Source organism: Gigantopelta aegis, chromosome 13 (assembly GCF_016097555.1).
Source record: "Gigantopelta aegis isolate Gae_Host chromosome 13, Gae_host_genome, whole genome shotgun sequence".
NCBI classification, from domain to species: domain Eukaryota; kingdom Metazoa; phylum Mollusca; class Gastropoda; order Neomphalida; family Peltospiridae; genus Gigantopelta; species Gigantopelta aegis.
In genome coordinates, this window is record NC_054711.1 from 24,460,004 (window position 1) to 24,485,232 (window position 25,229).

General features: G+C 35.4%; 1 protein-coding gene across 1 annotated transcript in view; it reads left to right on the forward strand.

Annotated features, from left to right (window-relative positions):
* The window catches only part of LOC121387235 (titin-like), a 481,073-nt gene that overhangs the window by 444,086 nt on the left and 11,758 nt on the right, over positions 1-25,229 (forward strand). Inside the window, exons 209-223 of the mRNA XM_041518261.1 lie at positions 70-181; positions 1,119-1,288; positions 1,952-2,242; positions 3,543-3,863; positions 4,404-4,494; positions 5,477-5,677; positions 6,957-7,098; positions 7,776-7,975; positions 8,521-8,673; positions 9,950-9,995; positions 11,534-11,572; positions 11,920-11,997; positions 12,540-12,642; positions 13,563-13,680; positions 24,713-24,885. Of these exons, the coding sequence (XP_041374195.1) occupies positions 70-181; positions 1,119-1,288; positions 1,952-2,242; positions 3,543-3,863; positions 4,404-4,494; positions 5,477-5,677; positions 6,957-7,098; positions 7,776-7,975; positions 8,521-8,673; positions 9,950-9,995; positions 11,534-11,572; positions 11,920-11,997; positions 12,540-12,642; positions 13,563-13,680; positions 24,713-24,885 (2,238 nt within the window). The remainder of the gene's footprint in view (positions 1-69; positions 182-1,118; positions 1,289-1,951; positions 2,243-3,542; positions 3,864-4,403; positions 4,495-5,476; positions 5,678-6,956; positions 7,099-7,775; positions 7,976-8,520; positions 8,674-9,949; positions 9,996-11,533; positions 11,573-11,919; positions 11,998-12,539; positions 12,643-13,562; positions 13,681-24,712; positions 24,886-25,229) is intronic.

The window sequence follows — 25,229 nt, forward strand, 5'->3', positions numbered from 1 at the left end:
GATTATTAATAAACCAATGTGCACTAGTGGTGTCCTTAAATACAAAACAAACTTTATTTTATTTTTCAGTGACTGAAGCACCTAAATTTGTGTCCGAGTTCACCACTGTTTCAGCAGCTGTTGGTAGTGATGGGGTGTTCGAGTGTCAAGTCACCGGAATACCCAAACCAGAAGTCACATGGTAACTGCAACAAATAGTCACTTAAAATAAATGGTTAAATAGATATATATATTAAAGGGTCATTCTCAACATGGGCAGAGCTCACCTAGCCCATATCCAACTTAGCCAGTGTTTAATTTTTATACAAATGGCTGTAATATTTAACATTTGACTAATGAAATTGTTGTTTAAAGTAGCCAGTTTTTAATAAATTTCATGAAAATACTTTGAATATCTGAAAATTGGTTAAGACAAAATTCTTTCCAGTGTTATACACAATGTAGGTCTGTGTTTGCATGGGTTGATTTTATTAATAAGTAGCTGAAACAAATAAAGTCTCATTTAAAAATAGCAAATAAATAGTAATAATAAAGGGGTTTCCTAGATGACTTTGTGGCCATTTAACTTGTTTTCTAAAAATAAATTATTAAAATTACATATTAATTATGCTTTCTTGTTTATATTTGGGGATAACCCCAACTGTGTTTTCCAATTTGCCGATGTATATCAGTGATTTTGCTGTTGTAAATTTAGTTTTATTAGTTAACATCCTGTTGACTAGAATATTGTTTTGCTTTTTTCTTACGCTGTATTAGGGTGTATACTACCAAATCAGATCCCATAGACGACAGTAGTAACATATGTAGCTAAAACTCCTACCTGCAGCGTATCAATCGACATAAATGACATGGATATAAATATTACCACCCCTCACCCTTAAAATGAATCAGAAAAAATTGGGGGTCAAGCTGCTCATTTCTGAGATAATGGGTAGCGTCTATAACTTCTCTACCAAAAGTTGGATGCACCTCGAACTTTGATCCAGCTGGAAGTTATTTGGTTTAGTACTACCTATAAGGATGGATTTTTGCAAACAATAATTTTGCACACAACAATTGCCAATTTAGTAGATTTTGTTGTTGGTTTGTGTTCTGTATATCAGTGTGATTTATTCCAGGTTCAAGAACTACCGCGAGGTTGTTGGGCGGCGGTTTTCTGTTGAGTCTGAAGACATCACCCACCGACTGATTGTGAAACACGTTGAGTTGACCGACACAGGAGACGTGGAGTGTCAGGCGAAGAACAAATATGGAACCGTCTCTTTAAGAGCCAAACTTGTCATTCTGGGTAAGAGTTTCTTAAAATACAATCCATATTGAGCCAAACTTGTCATTCTGGGTAAGAGTTTCTTAAAATACAATCCATATTGAGCCAAACTTGTCATTCTGGGTAAGAGTTTCTTAAAATACAATCCATATTGAGCCAAACTTGTCATTCTTGGTAAAACTTTCTTGTCAACGACCGATTTCTGAATGATGATATGATATATGTATTTATAAGATATTAAATCAGACTTCATTTCATATCATGTTAATGTCCCAAGTGAAATAATTTTCAGTTGTTATGAGTATATGAAGGGGTTAAAAAAAAAACATCTGAGAATTTTAACACATATACTTTATTGAGGGGCGTACATGTACCTGCAAAACGCAGCATTCAGAATTGTGTATCTTTTAACATTAAAAAATAGCAGCATTCACAATTGTGTATTTTTTAACCTTAAAAAATGGCAGCATTTAGAATTGTTTATCTTTTAACCTTAAAAAATGGCAGCATTCAGAATTGTTTATCTTTTAACCTTAAAAAATGGCAGCATTCAGAATTGTTTATCTTTTAACCTTAAAAAATAGCAGCATTCAGACTTGTGTATCTTTTAACCTTAAAAAATAGCAGCATTCAGAGTTGTGTATTTTTTAAAACTTTTTACCAAATTCTTTTCTTTTTTTTCAGAACCAGCTAAGATCAACTTGCCACCACGCATGGACGAGGGTCTGCGATTCAGTGATGGTGACACTATCAAGATTCGCGTGCCATTCTCCGGTCAGCCAAACCCGACGATCACGTGGCACAAAGATGGCAAAGAAGTGATTGAAGACCACAAACGAATCAGCATCCACGAAACCCCGCGGTACTCGACTCTCATCGTCCACGACTGTACCAAGGATGATGAAGGAAACTACACCGTCACAGCCACCAACACGCTGGCCACAGACTCGGCAACAATTCCAGTTACTGTTGTTGGTAAGAAAGAAAGAAATGTTTTATTTAACGACGCACTCGACACATTTTATTTACGTATATATGCCGTCAGACATATGGTTAAGAACCACACAGATATTGATTGAGGAAACCCACTGTCGCCACTTCGTGGGCTACTGTTTTCGATTAGCAGCAAGGGATCTTTTATATGCATCATCCCACAAACAGGGTAGTACATACCACGGCCTTTGACATACCAGTCAAGGTGCACTGGCTGGAACGAGAAATAGCCAAATGGGCCCACTGATGGGGATCGATCCCAGACTTGAGCGCTTTACCACTGGGCTACGTCCCACCCCTGTTGGTAAGAAGAATTTTGGTTCTCAGAAAAGAAAAAGAAAATCTTAATTTGATTGTGGAACATTTTTATTCTGGAGAGTAAAAGTTGAAATCTTATTTTTATTGTGAAACATTTGATTTGTAAAGCTTACATTACATGTTGATAGTAGAACATTTTCATTTAATGTAAAAAAAACATTACAATGATATCAATTAGATATTTACAACTTTAACTGAAAAGTGTTTTCACAAAGTTTGTTAATTCCAAAATTAAGAAAAATGAAGATAACATGTACATTATTTATTTAATCTACAATGCAAGGTTGTATACACAGTGTTTATTCCTAAACGGATTAAATCCTCTTGTCTGGTTCGATCATTTAAACAAGTGGTATATGCAGTTGCAATAATTTGAAACTTAAAATAGAAATATTTCAAAAATATACAAAAATTAGTTTTTTAAACCACTCTTCAGTTATATTATAAAACATCCTAGTGACAGATACTAAATAGAGAATAACTAGTTAATGATGTCGGATATCTGCTTTGTCCTGTCAAGGTAAGAATGGGAAATTCTACATGACTTTGCCGAGCGGAATTTCTCATTCGGCCTGAACAGAATAAAGCAGATATCCAAAGTCATTTACTAGTTATTATCTGAAATCATACTTTACTTTGATTTTATGGTTTAGATTATCCATTTCCGTATTTTCGAAATGTTTTTGGCCATCCTGGTGTTTTTAATATCACAAAATGCATTTCTCATATTTTTAAAAACACACGTGTGTCTGAGAAGTAAAAGTTATGGAGTCAAGTTTTAGTCTATATTTAGACGACATTTCACAATTTCAACATCACAGACTCATGTTTCATTCAATTGTAACTTTATCCAAATGTGTTACTGGTTTGTAGACTAACTAAACTTAGTGTTAATATTCACGCGTTGAAACTAGGATCTGTCCCTTTAAACATTAACATCTTTAAACTTTAAACTTTATTACAGAACATCCTGACCCACCGAGCAAGCCCGAGGTATCGAACATCGACAAGCATTCCGTCGACCTGAGCTGGACCGCCCCGGAATACGACGGCGGGTCCCCGGTTACCAGCTACATCATAGAGAAGTGCGACTCGACGACCGGAGTGTGGCGCCACGCCATGACGTCCAGCGTCCCATCATGCTCAGTTGTGTGTCTTGACGAACATCACGAGTACAGATTCCGAGTGCTTGCTGAAAACCTGTTTGGTATCAGTGAACCGAGCGAGGCGACGGCCATTGTGGTCACCAGGGAACCAGCACCAGTGGTGGATTATGATAATCTGTGTATGTAACTTTTAAAGTGTAGTGTAAAGGTATAGGCTATTCTAAGAAATTATTAGATAGGGGTATGGATGGTACTTGTAGTTGCTATTAAGCTTTGACAATCTGTGTATGTAACTTATAAAGTGTTGTGTAAATGTATAAGCTGTTCTAAAAAATTGATTAGATGAGAGTGTGGATGGTACTTAAAAAAATTATAGTTACTGTTAAAGTTTGACAATCTCTGTATGTAATGAAATGGGTGGGTGGCTAAATTACCACAAAAAATGTAGTTATTGTTTTCTGTTTCTAGTGGGATCTGTTACTTTGTTTTTTGTATTTACAAAATTGTAGTTACAGTAACTATTAAACTTTTATCATTTAGGAACTAAATGAGATCAAATAATTATGCATTTGAATAGCATCATTTTTTAAAAAAGGACAGCTATGCTTCCATCAAGCCAATTAGAAGTATATGTCAAAAACCACATTCTTTTGTGCCAGTTTCAGATTGTTGAAATGTGCTGGGGTGCATTAAACAAATAATCCTTTCCCATATTACAGATGATGCCAACTTCCTGGGAACTGCTGTCGATGTGAACAAAATCCGAGGCGATGTTCTTGGAAAATACATCATCTGTGAGGAACTTGGAAGGTACAGTGATAATACTCTATTATATACTCTTCAAAAACAATAGGGGAACTCTAATAAGAATTTACAATTGACAAAATTGTAAAGTATATTAGCTGTGGGGAATGGTTATATGATAATAGTGAATTAATTGGTCAAACATTACAACCGGTAGTTCAGTATTACAGTAGGTTTTATGACCACCAAAGATCTTAAAGGACGATTGGGGTCAGAAGTGAAATTTGAAAGTTTACGTAAATCGCAAATTCAAACAATAAAAATGACTAAAAATAAAACAATAACAACTGTATGATCAACAGAATGAAAAAGATTGACAGAAATAATGTTCCACAGTGATTAATGGATCTTCCTGAAAATTGTCAAAATCAAGAATGACATGTAACAATGATATGTAGGAAATAGAATAATACATTAGTGTCCGATAGATACCATTTATCTCACAACTCATTGTTTAAAAACGTATCAAACTCACTTTCACTCATTAGATACATTTTAAAACAACTCGTTGTGAGATATCTAACGGCCACTCATGTATTATTCTCTATATGTTCTTATTTTGCTACTTCAGAGGAGCGTTTGGCATTGTACACTGTGCCATCGAGAGGTCGTCTTGAAATATTTGTATAAAATCTTTACCGCTAAATAGAGAATAACTAGTTAGTGACGTCGGATGTCTGCTGTATCCTGTGAAGGTAAGAATGAACAGGATAAAACAGATATCCAACGTCAGTAACTAGTTATTATTTTTATCATGCAGACCATAAAAACTAAGGGGAAAAGCTATTATCTCTGTTATAGTCAGCCACATTGTACGATGACCTAGAGGTCAAATGAGCAATTTTTGTAATGTAGCTATGCGTGTGATGTCAAAAGTCAAAATCTGCTAGTATACGTTTATGACTTAGCTTTAATCAGTCATCATAATCTGTCAATAGAAACAGTGGTTGCAGGTTACATGTTATTAATACTTGTTTTGCTACCTCAGAGGTGCGTTTGGCGTTGTACACCGTGCCATCGAGAGGTCGACGAAGAAGAACTGGGCGGCTAAGTTTATCCACTGCCGACCACACAAGAAGGAGGTGGTGCGTCACGAGATCGACATCATGAACAGTCTGCATCACCCTAAACTCCTACAGCTGCACGAGGCCTTCGACCAGACCGGAGAGATGGTCATGATACTAGAGTTGTGAGTTGTCTCCCTTGAAATATTTTTTGTTTGTTTTGTGGATGATGATTTTGAGAGGATTCTGTTTGATTGATTTTGATTTTTGTCAGTGGTGACTTGTTGATTTAACCAGACCAGAGAAAAATTTGGTTTGTGAGTTGTCTCCCTTGAAATATTTTTGATTTTCTGGATAATGATTTTGAAATGATTCTGTTTCATTTGCTTTTGATCTCTGTAAGTGGTGACTTGTTGATTTAACCAGACCAAAGAAATTCTTGAATTGCGAGTTGTCTCCATTGAAATATTTTTAATTTTCTGGATAATTATTTTGAAAGGATTCCGTTTAATTGATTTTGATCTTTGTCAGTAGTGATTTGTTGAATTGACTTGACTAGTAATACATTTGAGTTGTCTCCCTTGAAAGATTAGTTTTGATTTTTCTGGATAATGATTTTGAAATGATTCTACTTCATTTGATTTTGATCTGTCAGTGGTGATTTGTTGATTTAACCAGACCATGGAAATGGTCATCATTCTTTAATTATTTCTGGTTTTAGATATAAATTATGAGAGATTTTTTTATTATTATTTATTTCATTGTTGCCAGTGGTGGTTTTGTTAATTTACCAAAGGCAGGTATTCAGCTATACGTCTAGACGGGCTGTTTTCATCACCAGAAGAGTTTTACATGTCTGTATGTAATGTAGAGAATGTCATTTGTCTTGTTTTTAAAATAGAGTGATAATTATTTCTTTCAGTGTTTCCTCAAACTGATTCTGTATAAAGTCAATGCAGTTTATTCCAAACTTCTATTTCTAATTTTCTAAAGTAAATTCTCATTCATAGATAGAATTGCAAGTATTTGGTTGTGTCCATCATGCAGTTTTTAATAGCGTAAGATTTAATTGTGGATTGCTTGATAAATGGTAAATGTTTAATACTGAATTTTATTATACAAGTTGAGTGACTGAAAATGTTTAATACTGAGTTTTATTACACAAGTTGAGTGACTGTAAATGTTTAATACTGAGTTTTATTACATGGGTTGAAAGGTGGTGAATGTTTAATATTGAGTTTTATTACACAAGTTGAGTGACTGTAAGTGTTTAATACTGAGTTTTATTACATGGGTTGAAAGGTGGTGAATGTTTAATATTGAATTTGTTATACAGGTTGAATGATTGTGAGTGTTTAATACTGAGTTTTATTACACAGGTTGAGTGGTGGTGAATGTTTAATATTAGTTTTATTACACAAGTTGAGTGACTGTAAATGTTTAATACTGAGTTTTATTACCCAGGTTGAGTGGTGGTGAGCTGTTTGACCGCCTGGTAGAACAGGAGTTTGACCTCACAGAAGACGACTGCATCACATACATGAGACAGATCTGTCAAGGTGTACAGCACATGCACAAGAACAACATCATCCATCTCGACCTGAAGGTAACAATATTTCTACTCTCTGTCACAATAGGAGTCTGCCTCTATACCTAGTTCAGTTTCTGGGTTCATATAGTTCATGGAAATTCTGAAAAATCATGGAATTTGTGAATGTCATTGTCTAATGTCCTGTTCCATGAAGCATTCTTAGTGATAAGATCATCATAGTGCATAAGGTAGTTATGCACTTAAGGTGATCTTAGTGCTAATCTTAGTGCTAAGATCACTTCATTGAACGGGGCCCAGGTCTGGAAAGTCATGGAATTTTGAGTTTGTTAATGGATTAAAAAAATTTTTTATTTAAAGTAAAACAAGAAGATATTGCCAATTTGTATCAAAAGATTGTTATATTATGTAGATGACTGCCGAAAAATTCATGAAAATTCCAAAACAGATAATGTTAAATGTCTTTAAAAAGTCATACAAAGTTGTGAAATTTGGTTGATAAATTATAAAGTTTGCAAAATAACAATAAATGTTTACTAGACGATTTCCAGCCTGTTCTATGATTGCCTAAGTGAAAAACTACATGGATAATGGTAATGATGTATGTGTTCAGCATGAATAACTCCTATCTTTAAAAAAATAACAATAACTATTAGTTTATTGGTTGACTTTAATGTTGCATCATGTACTATATATTAAAGAAATGTACTATTTATGCTTCTGGGTTTTTTCAGCCCGAGAATGTAATGTGTGTCAAGAAGGACAGTAATGATGTGAAAATCATCGACTTTGGACTGGCTCAAAAACTGGAGGAGGGGAAATCCATCAAAGTGTTGTTTGGCACTGCGGAGTTCTGTGCCCCTGAAATCATCAACTTTGAGCCTGTGTCATTTGCCACAGACATGTGGTCTGTTGGAGTCCTGGCCTATGTGCTGTAAGTATATAAGCTGGAGACTATTTTAAAAATTTAATTTAGTTTATAGTCAAGAAATACAAAAGGGAGATAACTTTTCTGTATTTAGTTAGGGTTCAGTTACACTGGATGCCTGCTTAGCAACAAAACATTGTAGAAAACATTAGTTCCATTGAGATGCTGAAGTTTGAAAAAATTAAGGGATACAAAATATTATAGGAATTTGAAAAAGAGGTGGAGCAGAGGCAAAATCTTAGTATACAAAATTGATAAAGACTATGTAAGAGTTAAAGATTTTAAATGATGGGGAGATGAGATTGGGCTTTAAGACTAGTTGTGTTTTTAGTTTCTGTATAAGTACTAGATGACAGCTTACACATGTGGATGTGAGTATCAAGCTTTGGTTGTGTTTGTTTTGTATTAGTTGAATATTTTAAAATGCTGGAGAGGTGAACATTTCGGCTTCAGCTAGTTCTGTTATATTCTTGATTAATGGAATCACTTTTAAATGTTAGAGCCGAAATATTAAAACGAAAGTTAACTAAGTTTATGATATTGTTTTTCAGTCTGAGTGGATATTCTCCCTTTGCTGGCGATGAATTCTTGGAGACGACACGCAACATCAACAGCAACAACTACGACTATGAAGATGACGTCTGGACCCCCGTGTCCGATGACGCTCGGGACTTCATTGACAAACTTCTCATGCAGGACAAGAAGTAAGATGTTTACCATTAAAACTGATTCGGTATACCACCAAATCAAATTCCATAGACGACAATAGTAATATTTGTGGCTAAAACTCCTACCTGCAGCGTATCAATCGACATAAACGCCACGGATATAAATACTACCACCCCTCACCCTTAAAGTTAATTAGACAAAATTGGGGGTCAAGCTGCTCATTTCAGAGATAACATGTAGCATGTATGACTACCCTAGTTCAGCACAAAATTTTAGTACTTTTTTTTACAGGTACTCCAAACATGTTTCAAGCACAAGGCTACTTGACACAGTGGTACTTGATGAAATAACATTGCATTCATTTTTTGCCCAGATGAAGTTAGTTTTTGTACAACCCACACACTGGCATTTATCACCAATGACAGGACTTATGGTGCACCTCAAACTTTGACCCAGCCAGAAGTTATTTGGTTTAGTACTACCTGATGGGGAGGGGGTGGGTATTTGGGTGATAGAAGTGGAATAGGTTATAAGATTGATAACCCTTGATGGACACATTGGGATATTCCTTTCTTTTCCCATCCTGACTAGTGCCTCACTACTCATATATCAAAGTATGTGGTATGTGTTATCCTGGCTATGGAAGAGTGTATATAAAAGATCCCTTGCTACTAGTGGTTAAATGTAGCACATTTTCTCAGAACATTGAGAATTATCAAATGTTTGACATCCATTAGCTGATGAAAAGTTGAAATTTGCTTTGTTTAACAACACCAATAGAGCACGTTGTTTTTTTAATCATCAGTTATTGGATGTGAAACATTTGGTAATTTTGACATATAGTCTTAAAGAGGAAACCCGCTACATTTTTCCATTAGTAGCCAGGGATCTTTTATATGCACCATCACAAAGACAGGATAGCACATACCATGGCCTTTGCACTTGCTGGAACGAGAAATAGCCTATTGGGCCCACCATCGGGGATTGATCCCAAACTGATCGCGCATCAAGCAAGTGCTTCAAATGAAACTACAGTGAAACCCTTGTGTACCGGAATTCTCTCAAACCATCATTTTTCATAGTACTTTTTTCATTATCAGTGCAGAACACAAACTCTCTAATGTGGATACCCCTTAAAACAATTTTGGATTTTTAACTTGGTCCTATGAGTGTCCGGTTTAGAGAGGTTTGACGGTATTAGCTGGAAACATCTTACAGGGGCAGCAAACTGACGATAGTTTTTAAAATTTTAAATGAAAATGAAGTAAGTCTATTTATTTATTTATTTATTTATTTATGTTTGTATTTTAGGCAGAGAATGACCATTGATGACTGTCTTGCCCACCCCTGGCTCAATGTAAGTATTGTCTAGAATACCAACACTCAAATCAGACTTTCATGTTTCATATGAAGAGTTCAGGCCCAATCACTGATAAATCCATTTTAGTAATCAATCTTCTGCAAAAGAGGGGTTTTTTTTGTTATGATTTCTATTTAAAACATATTAACTCCACAATGGGCGATCTAAGTTGAAATAAGTAAAGTAAGTAAAGGACAGAATATTAAAAAAGGAGTATAAAAATCAGAACATTTAATGTCTTGAACTGGGAATAATGATAGTAGAAGTCTCTTTTTAGATATCGTTTTTTGCGCCTGAACTCTTCATATACAGCATAAATATATATATATATTTTAATTAATATAAAAGTATGTGATTGCTATGGTAATCAGAATGTTTAGCAGATGTTTTTAATATGTAATAAAAAACGTTTTTTAATTTAACATCATAACAACACTTTGTTAAATCTATGATCAAAACTCATTTCATGGATTCATTAACGTTAAGAATCTTACTCAGCAGGAACTTTGTGTAATGTTTCAAATACAATGTGACGTAATTTGTAAATCATATATAATGTCAGTAAATACAAGACACTAACTGTCTGCAGTAAAAATAAAAAGGGAATTCCCCTTTTAAAAGTTCCGATCCAAAATAAATAAAATAAATAAATTTATCATATAATATCTTACATTTTCAGTGCAATCAAAGTATGTGATATTTTTAAGATGACATACTTTAAGAATTTGATAACTTTGCAAATTAGAAGTAAATTAATCGAGTTCACGGCACTAGGTTTATTGACATTTAAGCAAACGTACTTGTGTGACACTCCATAATTGACGTATGCATTCATAGTCATCGAATAAAAACGTTTCAATGGCAATTTGACACTGAAAGCTGTCCAGCGTTCAGAAAACAAAAAAAACGTTAAGCCCTAGTTTGTTTTGATGTAAGGACATCCAAAATGACATCATTCCAGTTTGACATCATTTCCATTCAAAAATACACCACGCCACATATTCTTACGTCATTTGAATATCTAGTAATGGCGGACTGGAATTAAAGTTGCATGTACAGTTTACAAAAACATGTTGTATTAAGCTTGAGATTATATGATAAAGAGATTATTACCCTCGTGTATTTCGGTATCGTCAGTATCATATATATTAGGAATAAAAATAATGTATTATGCTCGCATAATACAATTTTTATTCCTAATATATGATATTGACGATACTGAAAAACACGAGGGTAATAACCTCTCTTTATCACACGTACGGTTTGAAAATGTCTTTATCACTATAATAAGATTGTATAGATATGTAATAAATATAAATTTGGAAAAATCTAATTTTTTGCAGGAAAATATGTATTAAACGTTTTTCTTAAAAATATATCCATTCGTCTTTTTATTTTGTTTTTAAAAGTGTTTACCTTTTAGTCTGAAAAGCAAAACACATGCTTTTGCTTTAAATAGGTGCATTTCATTTTCTTGTATTATATATAAAACAGATTGTGTTTTTAATCCAAGCTTTTATCTATTTTTTTTACAGCCACGACCAAAACATCCTGCTGGTGCTGATGAACTTGATGTAAGTGATATATTAAAGTATATTTATATATAAAGTATATAATTATTCATGATGTCAGGGAAAAACATGTATGTCTCCATATCACATACCAGTATACACTGTTTACAATTCTTAAAATAAATTTATCTGGCCACATAATTTACAACCATGATTTATGGGTAATAAATAACATTTGTTTTTATATCACATTTATATATTTCTTATATTATTTACTTGGGATATAAATCTAATATGAAATGGAAGGTTGTTTAATACCCTGTATATCATACACTGATTCATTAGTAGCACATACGTCTTGGTATGTTAAATGATGGATGAATTATTTAATATTTATGATTTTATTCTAGGGGTCAGTGAAACAGGTGAAGGGACCCACGTTGTTGAGAAAGGGCCACCAAGACTACAGAGAACGAAACAGACACAAGGTCAGTCAGTTATTTTTATAAATAGACAATATTTTATATATGTTTACTTATAGTTATTGTAAAAAATATTATATGTTTAGTTAATATAGTTTGTTAAATGTAATAAATAAAATATCAAGGAACATTTTGTTTTCAAAATCTTGATTAGTAATATTTCTAGTCAATTGAAACTGATTAGAAACTACTGTTTAATGTTTTAAAATTCTAAACCTTGCGAATTGTGATGAAATACAGAACAAAATGTTCCCTGTATTTATGTAATTAATAAAGTTATTTAAAAATGAAAAAACTTTAGATTTAACTTTCACGTTTTTCAAAACCTATTTGTTACAATTTTCAAATAAAATATTTTTAAATATGTGCATTTTAAACTGAAACCTTCAAAAATAATAAAATGTTCAGACAATGTTTGCTGTGTCAAAATCAGTCTGGTTAAAAAAAAAATATTCCTCTATATTCAGTTATCATTTCTGTCAGTTGTTACTTATTAAACCCTGTTTTATATAGTAATACACTAAGCTGAATGTGTTATTTGTTTCCAGGAGGATGAACTTGACATTCTTCCCATTGGCCGTCTGTCTCGGGACAGCGCCATCTTCAGGAATGAAGGAGGGGAGGGAATCCTGTCCAGAGAACTTATCATGGGTAAGTCTAATGGCCACTGTTCAATGACATGAAAAGGACCACACGTTTATAAACAGTGAGCAATCAAGATGACAAGACATTAACAATGTCTAATAAAAATACAAAACTAGGTTAAGCAATAATCATGTGGTAGATACCAAATGGTCATTGATTTCTCGCTCCAGCCAGTGCACCACGACTGGTACATCAAAGGCCGTGGTATGTGCTATCCTGTCAATGGGATGGTGCATATAAAAGATCCCTTGCTACTAATCGAAAAGAGTAGCCCATGAAGTGGCAACAGCGGGTTTCCTCCCTCAATATCTGTGTGGTCCTTAACCATATGTCCGAAACCATATAACCATAAATAAAATGTGCTGAGTGCGTCGTAAAATAAAACATTTCCTTCCTTCCAAATGGCCATTGCTTCAAATGTGGTGAAGTGTTGATAAACAAATACTCCTCTCCTGTGATCGCTCTCACACCTTGGACCAGTGTGCCACCTCTGATATAAATCACACTGTTCAACTGTTACATACTGTTTTTTTATTACACGTTTGTGTGATACGAGTGATGGGGATAGTATACTAGAATAATGATCATCATCTGCTGGAAGTAAAAGATCATAAAAGGTCAAGCTAACCCAATTCTGTTGAGGCACACTACTCACCAGGCCTCACACCTTTTACATTGGTCTTTTGGGAAATAGTAGCATTGCATGTAGTAACAAAAAGTAAGATTTTGAGTGGCTTTTTTGTTTTTTTGATCTATAACAAAATCCTATTGGTTGAAACTACATGTCCATCGATTGTAACAATGATGTAGCCAAAACCTTCTGGACATATTACATTATATATTAGAACATTGAAGGTTTATGAATTATTTTAGTAATTAAGCAGTAAGTACATGTATGTTATTTTTGTGTGTTTTTCTCGCTCCAGAATTGCCAGAACATGCCCCTGTGGTGTACGAGGAATTGTCGGATGTCACAGGTTACGAAGGATCAAGGACAGAGATGTCTTGCAAGATCATCGGAAAACCAACGCCAACCATCACATGGTAAGTGCTAGTAGTTGTGTTGTAGATAGTACCTTCAGTAATTTAATTATGAAGATGCTTAGTCCTCTGAAATAATTGTATGGTACTTTTGGTTGAAACATGAAGTATGTTGTTCAGAATATTTGTACATCCAGTGAGGAATTGGTTGTCCTAATGTCTATAAAAGACTGGATGTGGGACAATTCAGAAGACTTTCAGCTGACCAAGGCTGGGACATGATGTAAACGAGTGATTAAGCACTTGTTTAATGCATGGTCAGTTTGGGATCGATCCCCATCGGTTGGGTTATTTCTCATTCCAGGCAGTGCATCATGACTGGTATATCAGTTGCCTTGGTATGTGCTATCCTGTCTTGGATGGTGCATATAAAAGATCCCTTGTTACTATTGGAAACATGTAGTAGGTTTCTTATCTAAGACTATATCTCAAAATTACTATATATTTGACATTCAATAGCCAATGATTAATAAATCAGTGTGCTCAAGTGGTGTTGTTAAACGAAACAAACTTTTACTTTTCAACTGATCACAATCACAAGCATTTACTCGTCCCCAAATAAGATTTGAAAATTTTGTCTTGTGGAGTGCCAGATTATTTTGTAAGAGGTCAAAGTACCTTTGATATAGTAGTTGTGTGGAATATTGTTGTAGTAATTGAATTATTGCATAAAATACATCATGGTAAATCTTTAAAGATGTTTTCTAAAAGCTGAAATTGCCACGTTTCATTATTTAATATAGTAGTTTTATTAATTAAATTATTTAGTATAGTAGCTGTGTGGAATATTGTTTTAGTAAATGAATTATTGTATAACATACTTGCAAGTGTTTAAAGGTGTTTCTTACAAACTGAAATTGCTACATTTCCCTATTTTTACATGTATTTGTGATAAATCTGCATAATTAATTTATTGTAATGTGTTGTCACTCAGCATAAACTGTGGTTTCTTCAAGAATCCTTGGCAAAAAATATAAACTACACCTATATAGGAAATCTTCATTGTGTATCTGTTAAAAAAGCAGCAATTTCTTTGACAATAACATTTGACAAGTGGTGCATAATTGAAGATGGACAATTAAATATGTTGAGAACGTAAACATAATGCATTTTTAAGATATTTACCAATATTACAGAATTATGTTCTGTTTTGAACAGACAATAATTGCACAAGTTTAAACACAGATGGTTTGCGCTAGTATTTCTTAGTATATATTGAACGTAATTGCATGTACAATGGACATTTCAAAATAAAGTGATATTCATCCTCTATATCATTCTGAATACACATCTGACATTTCCTTTGCGACCTTTCAATTCCATAATATCTACCTTGTTCAACAAACAACTGGTGAGAAGAAACACGAAATTTTGTTATAAGAGTAGTGTAACAATCTGGTAGTGATATTCTAAGATAGTACTGCAAGCAAAACGTAAATATTAATTCTTATATACATTACATTTAGGAGACCTTTTTGGCATAGTGTCTCTCTCTTAAATAAAGTTAAACGTGGTTGTATACTTTTTTAAAATCTTGTAAATTTTGTCATATGTGTTGTTATGATGGGTATATCTATCTATACACAACATACTGAATATTGAATAAAACATTTCTAAATACATTTACAAACCTGTTTTATAGGAATTTGAAATGTAAATTATTATATTTGTAAAATGCAAGAAATTACTTCTCCGCACAACTAACTTCTAAAATTTCCCATGGCCAATCTCCCTGAAATGCCCTAGTGGGGCTTACCTTTACATTATGATCCCAACACTCAACACAGTTCACATTTCGAAGTCCCAGCTATGCCCCTGGTCTTTTATCAGGTTCCAATCAGTGCCTGTTGACTGTATGGTACACCACAGGCCATGCTTTGTGTTGTTCTGTTATACTTATTTTTGTGCTTATTTCCAATTAAGATTCAAGCACACTGTCAGTTATCTGTGTATTTGTTCAGGACAGTGGGTTACCGGTAGTTGTAAGTGATTAGTAAGAGAGAGGTCAGTATAGTGATCTTATACCTAACCACCAAGTCGTTAACTTTGGTCTGGGTGAGAGCCGGTATTGAGATGCGAACCCGGAACCTGCCAGCCTTAAGTCTGATGGATTAACCATTACACCATCGAGGCTGTTCTGTCTATGGGGAAGTGCCCATAAAGATTCCTAGTTTATTGACAGGTGTTGCGGCAGACATCTTCTTTCTCCCTCTCAACCTCTGTAAACATGACATGTATGTTAGACTCATAATAATTGTTGTTTAAATGTGCTGAGGTGTTACTTTTCTTCTATGACACTTATTCTCTTTTCATTTGATTAAATTGTTTTTGGTCGTTAGCCCAGTGGTAAAGTGCTCACTTGATGCATGGCCGGTCTAGGATCAATCTCTGTCAGTAGGACCATTGGGCTATTTTTCGGGGAAATACTATTTCACTGGATTTTTTTGTTCTCTTTTCTCTTTTTTTTGTTCTCTTTTCTCAACAGAGTACAGCTGTATATATGACTTATTTGTACCCACAGAAGTATCTTTACAGTTTTAGACGATGTTGTTTTCTAGTATTAGTACACATCTTCAGGGAAATAGTATTTGTCAGATTTTTTTGCCATTCTTCCACCATGAACCTGGTGGGATGTAACACTGAGCATTCAAGAGATGAAAGCGATGGTAAACCCCCATCATGTCACGTAAACATCTAACAGACTGGCTGGTAACGCATACAGGTGTTCAGCTTGGAGGTCTGTTTACGTTGGCTCAAGATGACCAATTACATATACCATGTTCTACACAGCTGGTGACAGTTAGCTATTCTGTTATGTAATAGGAGCTATAGTACACAAACCAAAAAAGGTGGGGTTTATATATATATATATGTAGTAGTGTTGGTATAAAGTGCTCCTACTGGCAATTCCCCTATAAGCTCAGTTGGTAGAGCGCTGGACTCTTGCACTGAGAGTCCGTGGTTCGAATCCCCTCAGTGGAGGTTGATTTTTCTGTTACATGTATAGCTCACCCCTAGAGTGCTTAGTTGAGGTGCTTGGGTCCTAGGATCAAACGTTTATGGCGGACCCATTGGATTTTTCCATGTCCCAGCCAGTGTCCCATGAATGGTTTATCAAAGGTTGTGGTATGTGATGTCCTGTATGTATGTATGTATGAATGAATGAAGGAATGAATGAATGAATGAATGAATGAATGAATGAATGTTTAATGACACCCCAGCACAAAAATACACATCGGCTATTGGGTGTCACAAATGGTAAGTATATGAAAATATTATTTATATATATTTATGTAAAACCACAGTGTACTATCCTGTATGTGAGAAAATGCATATAAAAGATCGCTTTCTGCTAATAAACAAAATGCTAATAAACAAAATGTAACAGGTTACCTCTGAAGACTACTGGTACATGTCAAAATGGCAAAACATTTGACATCCAATAGTTGATGTTTAATTAATCTATGTGCTCTAGTGGTGGTGTTAAACAAAATAAACGAACAAACATGCAAATATATGTAAACACTAATAGAGCACTCAGCTGACGTGCTTGTGTCATAGGTCAAACTTCTTTGGCAGACTGATTGGGGTTTTTCTCATTTACCAACCAGTGATCAATGACTGGTATATCAAAGGCCATGGTATGTGATATCCTGTCTGTGGGAAAGTGCATATAGAAGATCCACCACTGATAATAAAAATGTGAGGCAGGTTTCCTCTGAAGACTACTTGTCAGAATTACCAAATGTTTGACATTCAATAGCCAATTAATTAATTATTCAATGTGCTCTAGTGGTGTCGTTAAACAAAACAAACTAGAAGAGGCCCCAAATGTTGCATATCTACCAGTCATAGTTCTGAGCAGTAAGGAGACAGGGTTACCTTTTCTAGTCTCTCAGGCCAATGGAAATATTTCTTAATTTCTAACCATCCAACCAGTGCACCACAGCTGGATAAAGGCCATGGTATGTGCTTTCCTGTCTGTGGGGAAAGTGCATATATGTAGCAGGTTTTCTCTGATGACTACAAGTCAGAATTACCAAATGTTTGACATTCAATAGCCAATTATCAATTAATCAATGTGCTCTAGTGGTGTTGTTAAACAAAGCAAACTTTATTATAATGTTAACCTTTAAACTTTTACCTTTTAATTAAATCTTTAAGAATAGGCAGAGTTATAAAAATTTACCCTTCAGACAAGATATATTTTGTTTAATATTCTCCAGATATATTTTGTTTAATAAAATCAAAACAAAGTTATCTTTCTATTTTTATTAATAAAAAGTAACACCACCATTAAAATAATACAAATTCTATAAGGTGTTTTTTTTTTTTTTTGAGACAAAAATGTAATAAATCATTATATAGGTTGCCAAAGCAGCAACAAAAAAATTCCTGTTAGTTCGACTGCCAAATTCTACGGGCTCCATACCATTTCTGAGAGTCGCACACAAAATGAGCCAGTCTATTTTTACCCATCAGTCCCCTCCCTTGTTTGTTTCTATCTCATTCCAAAGAAGATTTCTTGCAACAGGCAGGAAACTCAAGATGTTGAAGTTCTCTGTTTGACCTTCACAGCGAGAGAAAGGTCGTTGCTTGCGTCACACCTGAGGTTTGGGTGGAACTCTTCATTTCATTCTGTAGATATTACGTGTGTGGTGCATGCCACAGGTGTAATGTTTTGTAAAGGTTGTGAAAACAGTCAGAATATCTGGTAGATGATAGATATTATTAATAAGGAGATTACAGACCATACTTTTAATAATTTATAAAACTTTTTGGATATTATTGCAGTAAATATTGTATTTATCAAATGGAAAAGTAAAATCCTGTGAGCAATGTCCGATGCTAGTTTTGGTTTGGTAGGCTGTTCTGGGAGTGGCAGTCTTCTTTGTGGTAGTGCAGGAGAGATAAAATATCCAGTGAATGATTTCCTGGGGAGTGGCTGTCCTATAGATAGAGATTCATGGAATCAACCACTAGCTATTTTATCAAATACTCATTTGATTGCATTTTGCAAAGATATGGCCGTGACCATGTATTTAGGCAGGGGTGGGTGGGGATTTAGATCAGTTGGTTGAATGCTCACCTGAGTGCTTGCATCACAGGATCGAACCACCTCGGTGGATCCATTCAACTGATTGAGTTTTTTCTCCTTTCCATTCAACTGATTGAGTTTTTTCTGACTATGACTATGAGTCAGAATTACCAAATGTTTGACATCCAATAGCCTATGATTAATTAACCAGTGTGCGCTAGTGATGTTGTTAAACAAAACAAACTTTAACCCTTAATGTAATACGGTTTTGTTGTTCAGATTGCATAGAGAACAAAATACTGTAGCAGACCTATAAGACATCAAGTAATTATTATGTTGCCTCCCCCCCTACCCACCCCTCCCTCCTTAGTGATTAATTTCTGGAACAGCCCTGTTATTTTTCTCACTCAAGTATTTCCATGTTACAGATACCTGCTGCTTTTACCAGCAACACTGCCAATCACATTAATGTTACTCATTTCAACACCTGTTTCAGCAATTTACTACTTCATATATCTGTAGTCTGGTTATCTAATTTTTTTCCCCCCAACAAGTGTTATACAGTTACTTACTGTAAACCTCCAACTCTTTGACAACACTTTAATAGGATTGTAGGTACCTATTGGGGTGTGTGTGTGTGAGGTGGACCTAGGTTGCCCCTCACTAATTTTGTTGTTGTTGTTGTTGAATAAGTGTCCTTTTTAATTTGAAATTTACCATTTTATGTGGCTGCAAAAGATACCATATTATTGTGGGGTTTTTTTTTTTTCTTCTTCTTCTTCTTCTTCTTTTTTTTTTTTGTGCCCCCCCCCCATCAACCAGTTATTTTAAGCTCTTTGGTGCTTGTTTGGTGGACAGGTTAATGGTAAAGCATTTGGCTGATGCATAGTCAGTCAAGGATCGATCCCCATCAGTGGCCCATTGGGCTATTTTTGTTTATAATTTGTAATTGGTTGGTATACAAGATGTCTGTTACAGCAGGTTGGACTGTATGTTCTGTTGCTAAACCTTCATGTGCATATCCACAACCGACACATGTATATGCATGTGTTATATACAAGTGACTCAGACAACATATGTCTGATGTGTTACACATGTGTAGGGAAAATAAACGAGTTACCAGGTATTATTACCTTTATGTCATGAGTGAAATAAGTGTTACTTGTCACGAATCTGAAAAATATTTCCCACATTATGTTACACACCATAGGCATATAGTTTTAAAATTTTACTTTTCAAACATCCAATTATATGCTACATTATACCGATGAGTGATATTTTTTCAGTGAGTAAATATGAAAAATATTTTCAATTTTATATATTACACACCATAGGCATAGGTTAAAATGTGCTGAGGTGTCACTAAACAAACATTCCTTTCCTTTCTTCTATATGTTAGACACCATAGGCATAGTTTAAAATGTGCTGGGGTGTCATTAAACAAACATTCCTTTCCTTTCTTCTATATGTTACACACCATAGGCATAGTTTAAAATGTGCTGGGGTGTCATTAAACAAACATTCCTTTCCTTTCTTCTATATGTTACACACCATAGGCATAGTTTAAAATGTGCTGGGGTGTCAATAAATAATCATTCCTTTCCTTTCTTCTATATGTTACACACCATAGGCATAGTTTAAAATGTGCTGGGGTGTCATTAAACAAACATTCCTTTCTTCTCCTTACTCTTTAGACCATATGTTAAGACGCCTTAGTGTAAAATGTGCTGGGGTGTCATAAACATTCCTTTCCTTTCCACTCTGGAATCACACACATTAATATTATTAACCATCTTTCATTTCATTTCAATTTGTTTTCATGCTTATATCCAGTTAAGGTTCAAGCACACTGTCCTGGGCACACTCCCCAGCTATCTGGGCTGTCTGTCCAGAACAGTGAGTCAGTGGTTAGTGGTTAGTGAGAGAGAAGAGGGTGTAGAGGCCTTACACCACCTACCCACTGAGCCCTTAAGAACTCACTCTGGGTCAGAGCCAGTACTGAGCTACAAACCCTGTACCTACCAGCCTGTAGTGTGATGGCTTAACCACTGTGCCACCGAGGTCAGTTAACCATCTTTGAATGGCCTCTGCTGTGAAGCAATAACACTGGCAACGCCATCTATCAGAATTATAATAGCATAGCTCTCTCTCGGCTGATTGTTTACCCACACACATTTGTTGAAGTGTCAGTTAGGAGCATGCTGTCTGTATCTTCGCCCACCTACGCAAACCCCAGTATTCCTTCCATCTCTCAGCTTCTCATGTTATAATGCTAAAGGTTCTAGACTTGGCAACATTTCCTCAATCCTTTTTTTATCCTTTCCAGTTTTTTTTCTGTTGAGATTTTGCGCATTTCTGTTAATACGAAATTCCATCTGATCTCCTTATCACTGTGTTACGTATATCCAGTAGTCTTGGAGTCTGCGGTGCACAAAGTTTGTTGTTGTTCTCTGTGAACAGATCTTAACTCTCCTGTTCAGGAGATTAGTTTGTTATCAGAGTTACCTGTCCACGCTCCAAATGTTTTGATTGTTCTTTTGGTAAAAATAGTTTTTTCGATTTCTGGGACTTGGTAGTTTTCCCATGTTTGAAATATTTTGATCTTTGAGGAAAACTACATATCCTGATTCGGCACGTAGGAACTTGAATGTCAATAACACCCAGGTGAAGCTGTCGTTTTTGTGTTTTTTATCTCGGTTTTGTTCAGAGCTTTCGAAAAATATCTGAACAGCAAATTTCTTTTCTGGAAAGACACAAAACAGTTTTGTCTTGAAAATGTTTTCTACAGAAAATCTTTCGATGTGTTAGTAGAAAAGGAATTTAATACACAAACCAGAAAGAAATAAAAGCCGACAGCGTGTTAATTTGTGCATCATTTTGGATCAGTTATTTGCGATTTCGTACGATTATTAAAAAAATCCAAAATGAGTTTAATGTTCATTCTGCCGAACCACAAGTGCCCCAGTCGAGACTGTCCATTCCACGCTTCCGAACTCGATTCCAAGAAGAAAATGTTCGAGGCGCCGACGGAATCTCTACAGATTTCTGCCACGGGATCCATTATCGATGAAGGAGGAAAGATGATGCATCCTCCTCCACCAAAAATGAAAATTCGGAAGGTGTGGAATGAACCGAAACCGGACGAAGATTTGGAGCCTGTGACGCAACCAGTTTCTGAGGATGATGTTGCGACGGTGTTGTCTGTTGACACCGGGAATGAGTCGACGACAAGCGATTACGAAGCTCATATGACAATTGAGTCGTTGCTGAGTCCAACCGAAGAATGGCAGGAGGTGGATGCTGATTTGTATGTGGATACCGGAAACGAGTCGATGAGCGAAGATGGGCGATTAGTGAGCGAGGACATTAAGGAAGAGATTGTGTTTGTGTCGCCGAACTTGGAAAAGATTGCCGAATCAGATGTTGAGGGTGTGGAGGTTAAAGGGGAGGAACATGTTGAGGAGGTTAAGGAATGTGATATGGTTATTGACTTGGAAGAAATTCCCGAGGAATTTGTTGATGAAATTTCAGACACTGCTTATCAAAGGTCTGTTCTTATAATCATCCATCCCTCCCTCCATCCATCCCTCCCTCCATCCATCCCTCCTCTCTATCACCAGTCTCTTTTTGTCTGTCTGTCTGTCTGTCTATCTCTCTTTTTCTCTCTCTCTCTCTCTCTCTCTCTCTCTCTCTCTCTCTCTCTCTCTCTCTCTCTCTCTCTCTCTCTCTCTGTCTGTCTGTCTTTCTCTCTTCCTGTCTCTGTCAAAGGTCTGTTGTAATAATATTTTTTTTCCTCCCTCCTCTCTTTCTCACCATCTTTCTCACACTCACTCTGTCTGTCGGTCTTTCGGTGGGATGGTGCATATAAACGATTCCTTGCTGCTAATCAAAAAGAGTAGCCCATGAAGTGGCGACAGCGGGTTTTCTCTCTCACTATCTGTGTGGTCCTTAATCATATGTCCGATGTCATATAACCGTAAATAAAATGTGTTGAGTGCATCGTTAAATAAAAATTCCTTCCTTCCTTATTGTATTGACAGTACAGTACAGTGCAGTGCAGTACAGTGCAGTGCAGTGCAGTGCAGTGCAGTGCAGTGCAGTGCAGTGCAGTGCAGTGCAGTGCAGTGCAGTGCAGTGCAGTGCAGTGCAGTGCAGTGCAGTGCAGTACATGATCTTATTCATAATAGTAGAATGTAGTCAGATGTTTTACTCATTCGTTTGAGTATGTTGTTCCTACTGCTAGTTTATGTTAGACTGTATATCAAAGTTTTAAATTTTGTTCTTATTAATCTCCTACCGGCCCAATCAGAGTGGACTATAGGTTTCATCTCCATCCTTCTGTCTGTCTGTCTGTCTGTCTGTCTGTCTGTCCCACATATATTTATGGATGTTTTGTCCACAATGCCTTGAAATATTGATCTGAAAGTTTATATATAGAGGATTCGTCACGAGTATTTTTTAATATGGAAAATATCAACCGAGTCTATGTTAATCGGTATTTGTCGAGGCTCTGCCAAGACAAATACCGATTAACTAGACGAGGTTGATATTTTACATATTAAAAAACACGAGTAGCTATTTATCCTATAACACTTCTAAAATAACATTTTAATTATTATTTTTGGTAAATCACAGTACTAAAGTCGCCGCCATTGATAATATAACGTCATCACGATTAGCACAGATTAGTTTGACGTCACACATTTTAAACAAATCTTTGAAAATGTTACGCTCAGGTACACAGGTCTGGTTGGCTTATAAGCATATGACCCAACCACAGCAACACGTTACCTTGAGACCTTGCAAATTTGCATATCATTATTAACCGGGTTAATAAAGTAAATTATCACATGGGTTTATGACATGAATATCATGGGTAAGTTATAGGATAAATAGTTTTATCATGTACTGTAAAAGATCAAGTTTGACCTTCATGGTTATTCACCCATTTTTTACAGTTATGGCCCTTGAACTTAGGAGATACAAAAGGTTGTTTTCCAGATATTTTTTCATAATGCCTTGAGATATTGAGCTGAGAGGTTGTGTATAACTTTATAATGTACTGTTACAGATCAAGTTTGACCTCCAAGGTGATTTTTACCCATTTTTGACAGAGTTATGGCCCTTGAACTTATGAGATACGAAAGTGTGTTTTCCTTACCTTTTTTTTTGTAGAAAGAATTCATTACCTCATCATAGTTCATATAGGCTATTCTTACTAAAGTATGTCAGTAGATATTTTATGTGCATTTTCTCACAAACAAGACAGTACATACTTCCACCTTTGATGTACAGGGTTCGTACGCGCCTGGAAAACCCTTGAAAACCCTAGAAAATAAACTAATGTATTCCAGTGCTTGAATACCCTTAAAAATCATCTTGCGGTCTGGAAAACCCTTGAAAATTATAATTTGATGTCAAATAAAATATAAACGCCTAAAATGGATTAAATTATTTGTTTCATTTCCATGGCACAATCAAATGCCAATCGTCCGGCCAATCGATGATTACCGGCTCAGTTGACGTGTGAATGTTTGTTGTTGTTTTTTATCTCGCGATGCAAGATCCAAGCAACAGCATTGCCATATTGGAAAAGAAAGTTTGTCACTTTTTGCCGCTGGGTATTTAGCAAGTTCAGGGAGCGTGTCAAGTTAATGAATCTATTGTAAACCCACAAAGATGGTTGGCACTTGCATCTTTAACGACCTGTGGAAACTCAGTAAGGTCCTGGAATTTTGGTAAAGTTGACCTGGAAAGTGCTTGAAAAACCCTTGAATTTTGACTTCCTTTAAGTGTAATGAACCCTGGATGTATCAGTCATGGGGAACTGATTGGTACCTGAAAAATCTAAGTACATCAAAGGCTATCAATCATATGACCCATCATACCTCACAACATATTACTGTTGAGCTATATCTCACTACCAGCTGTGTTGGGATACAACTTAAGTGTATTAAATTCCCCATGTTTAAAGTGATATTCTGTTTGTAATTTCAGGTTGAAAGACAATAAAGAAATTGTTCCAGATGTCAATCACAGAGTTACATATAAAGAGGGCGTGGCTACATTGTATGTTAATGACCTTGAACCTGAGGATGCCGGAACCTACACTTGCAGAGCATCTAATGAACTGGGTGACATAGAGACGTCTGCTGACTTGAAAATAGAAGGTAAATACTGGCCATATCTTAAATCTAATATTACAGGTTTATGTTAAATATTGTTTATAATGAACTGGGTGACATAGAGACGTCTGCTGACTTGAAAATCGAAGGTAAATACTGGCCATATCTTAAATCTAATATTACAGGTTTATGTTAAATATTGTTTATAATGAACTGGGTGACATAGAGACGTCTGCTGATTTGAAAATAGAAGGTAAATACTGGTCATATCTTAAATCTAATATTACAGGTTTATGTTAAATATTGTTTATAATGAACTGGGTGACATAGAGACGTCTGCTGACTTGAAAATTGAAGGTAAATACTGGCCATATCTTAAATCTAATATT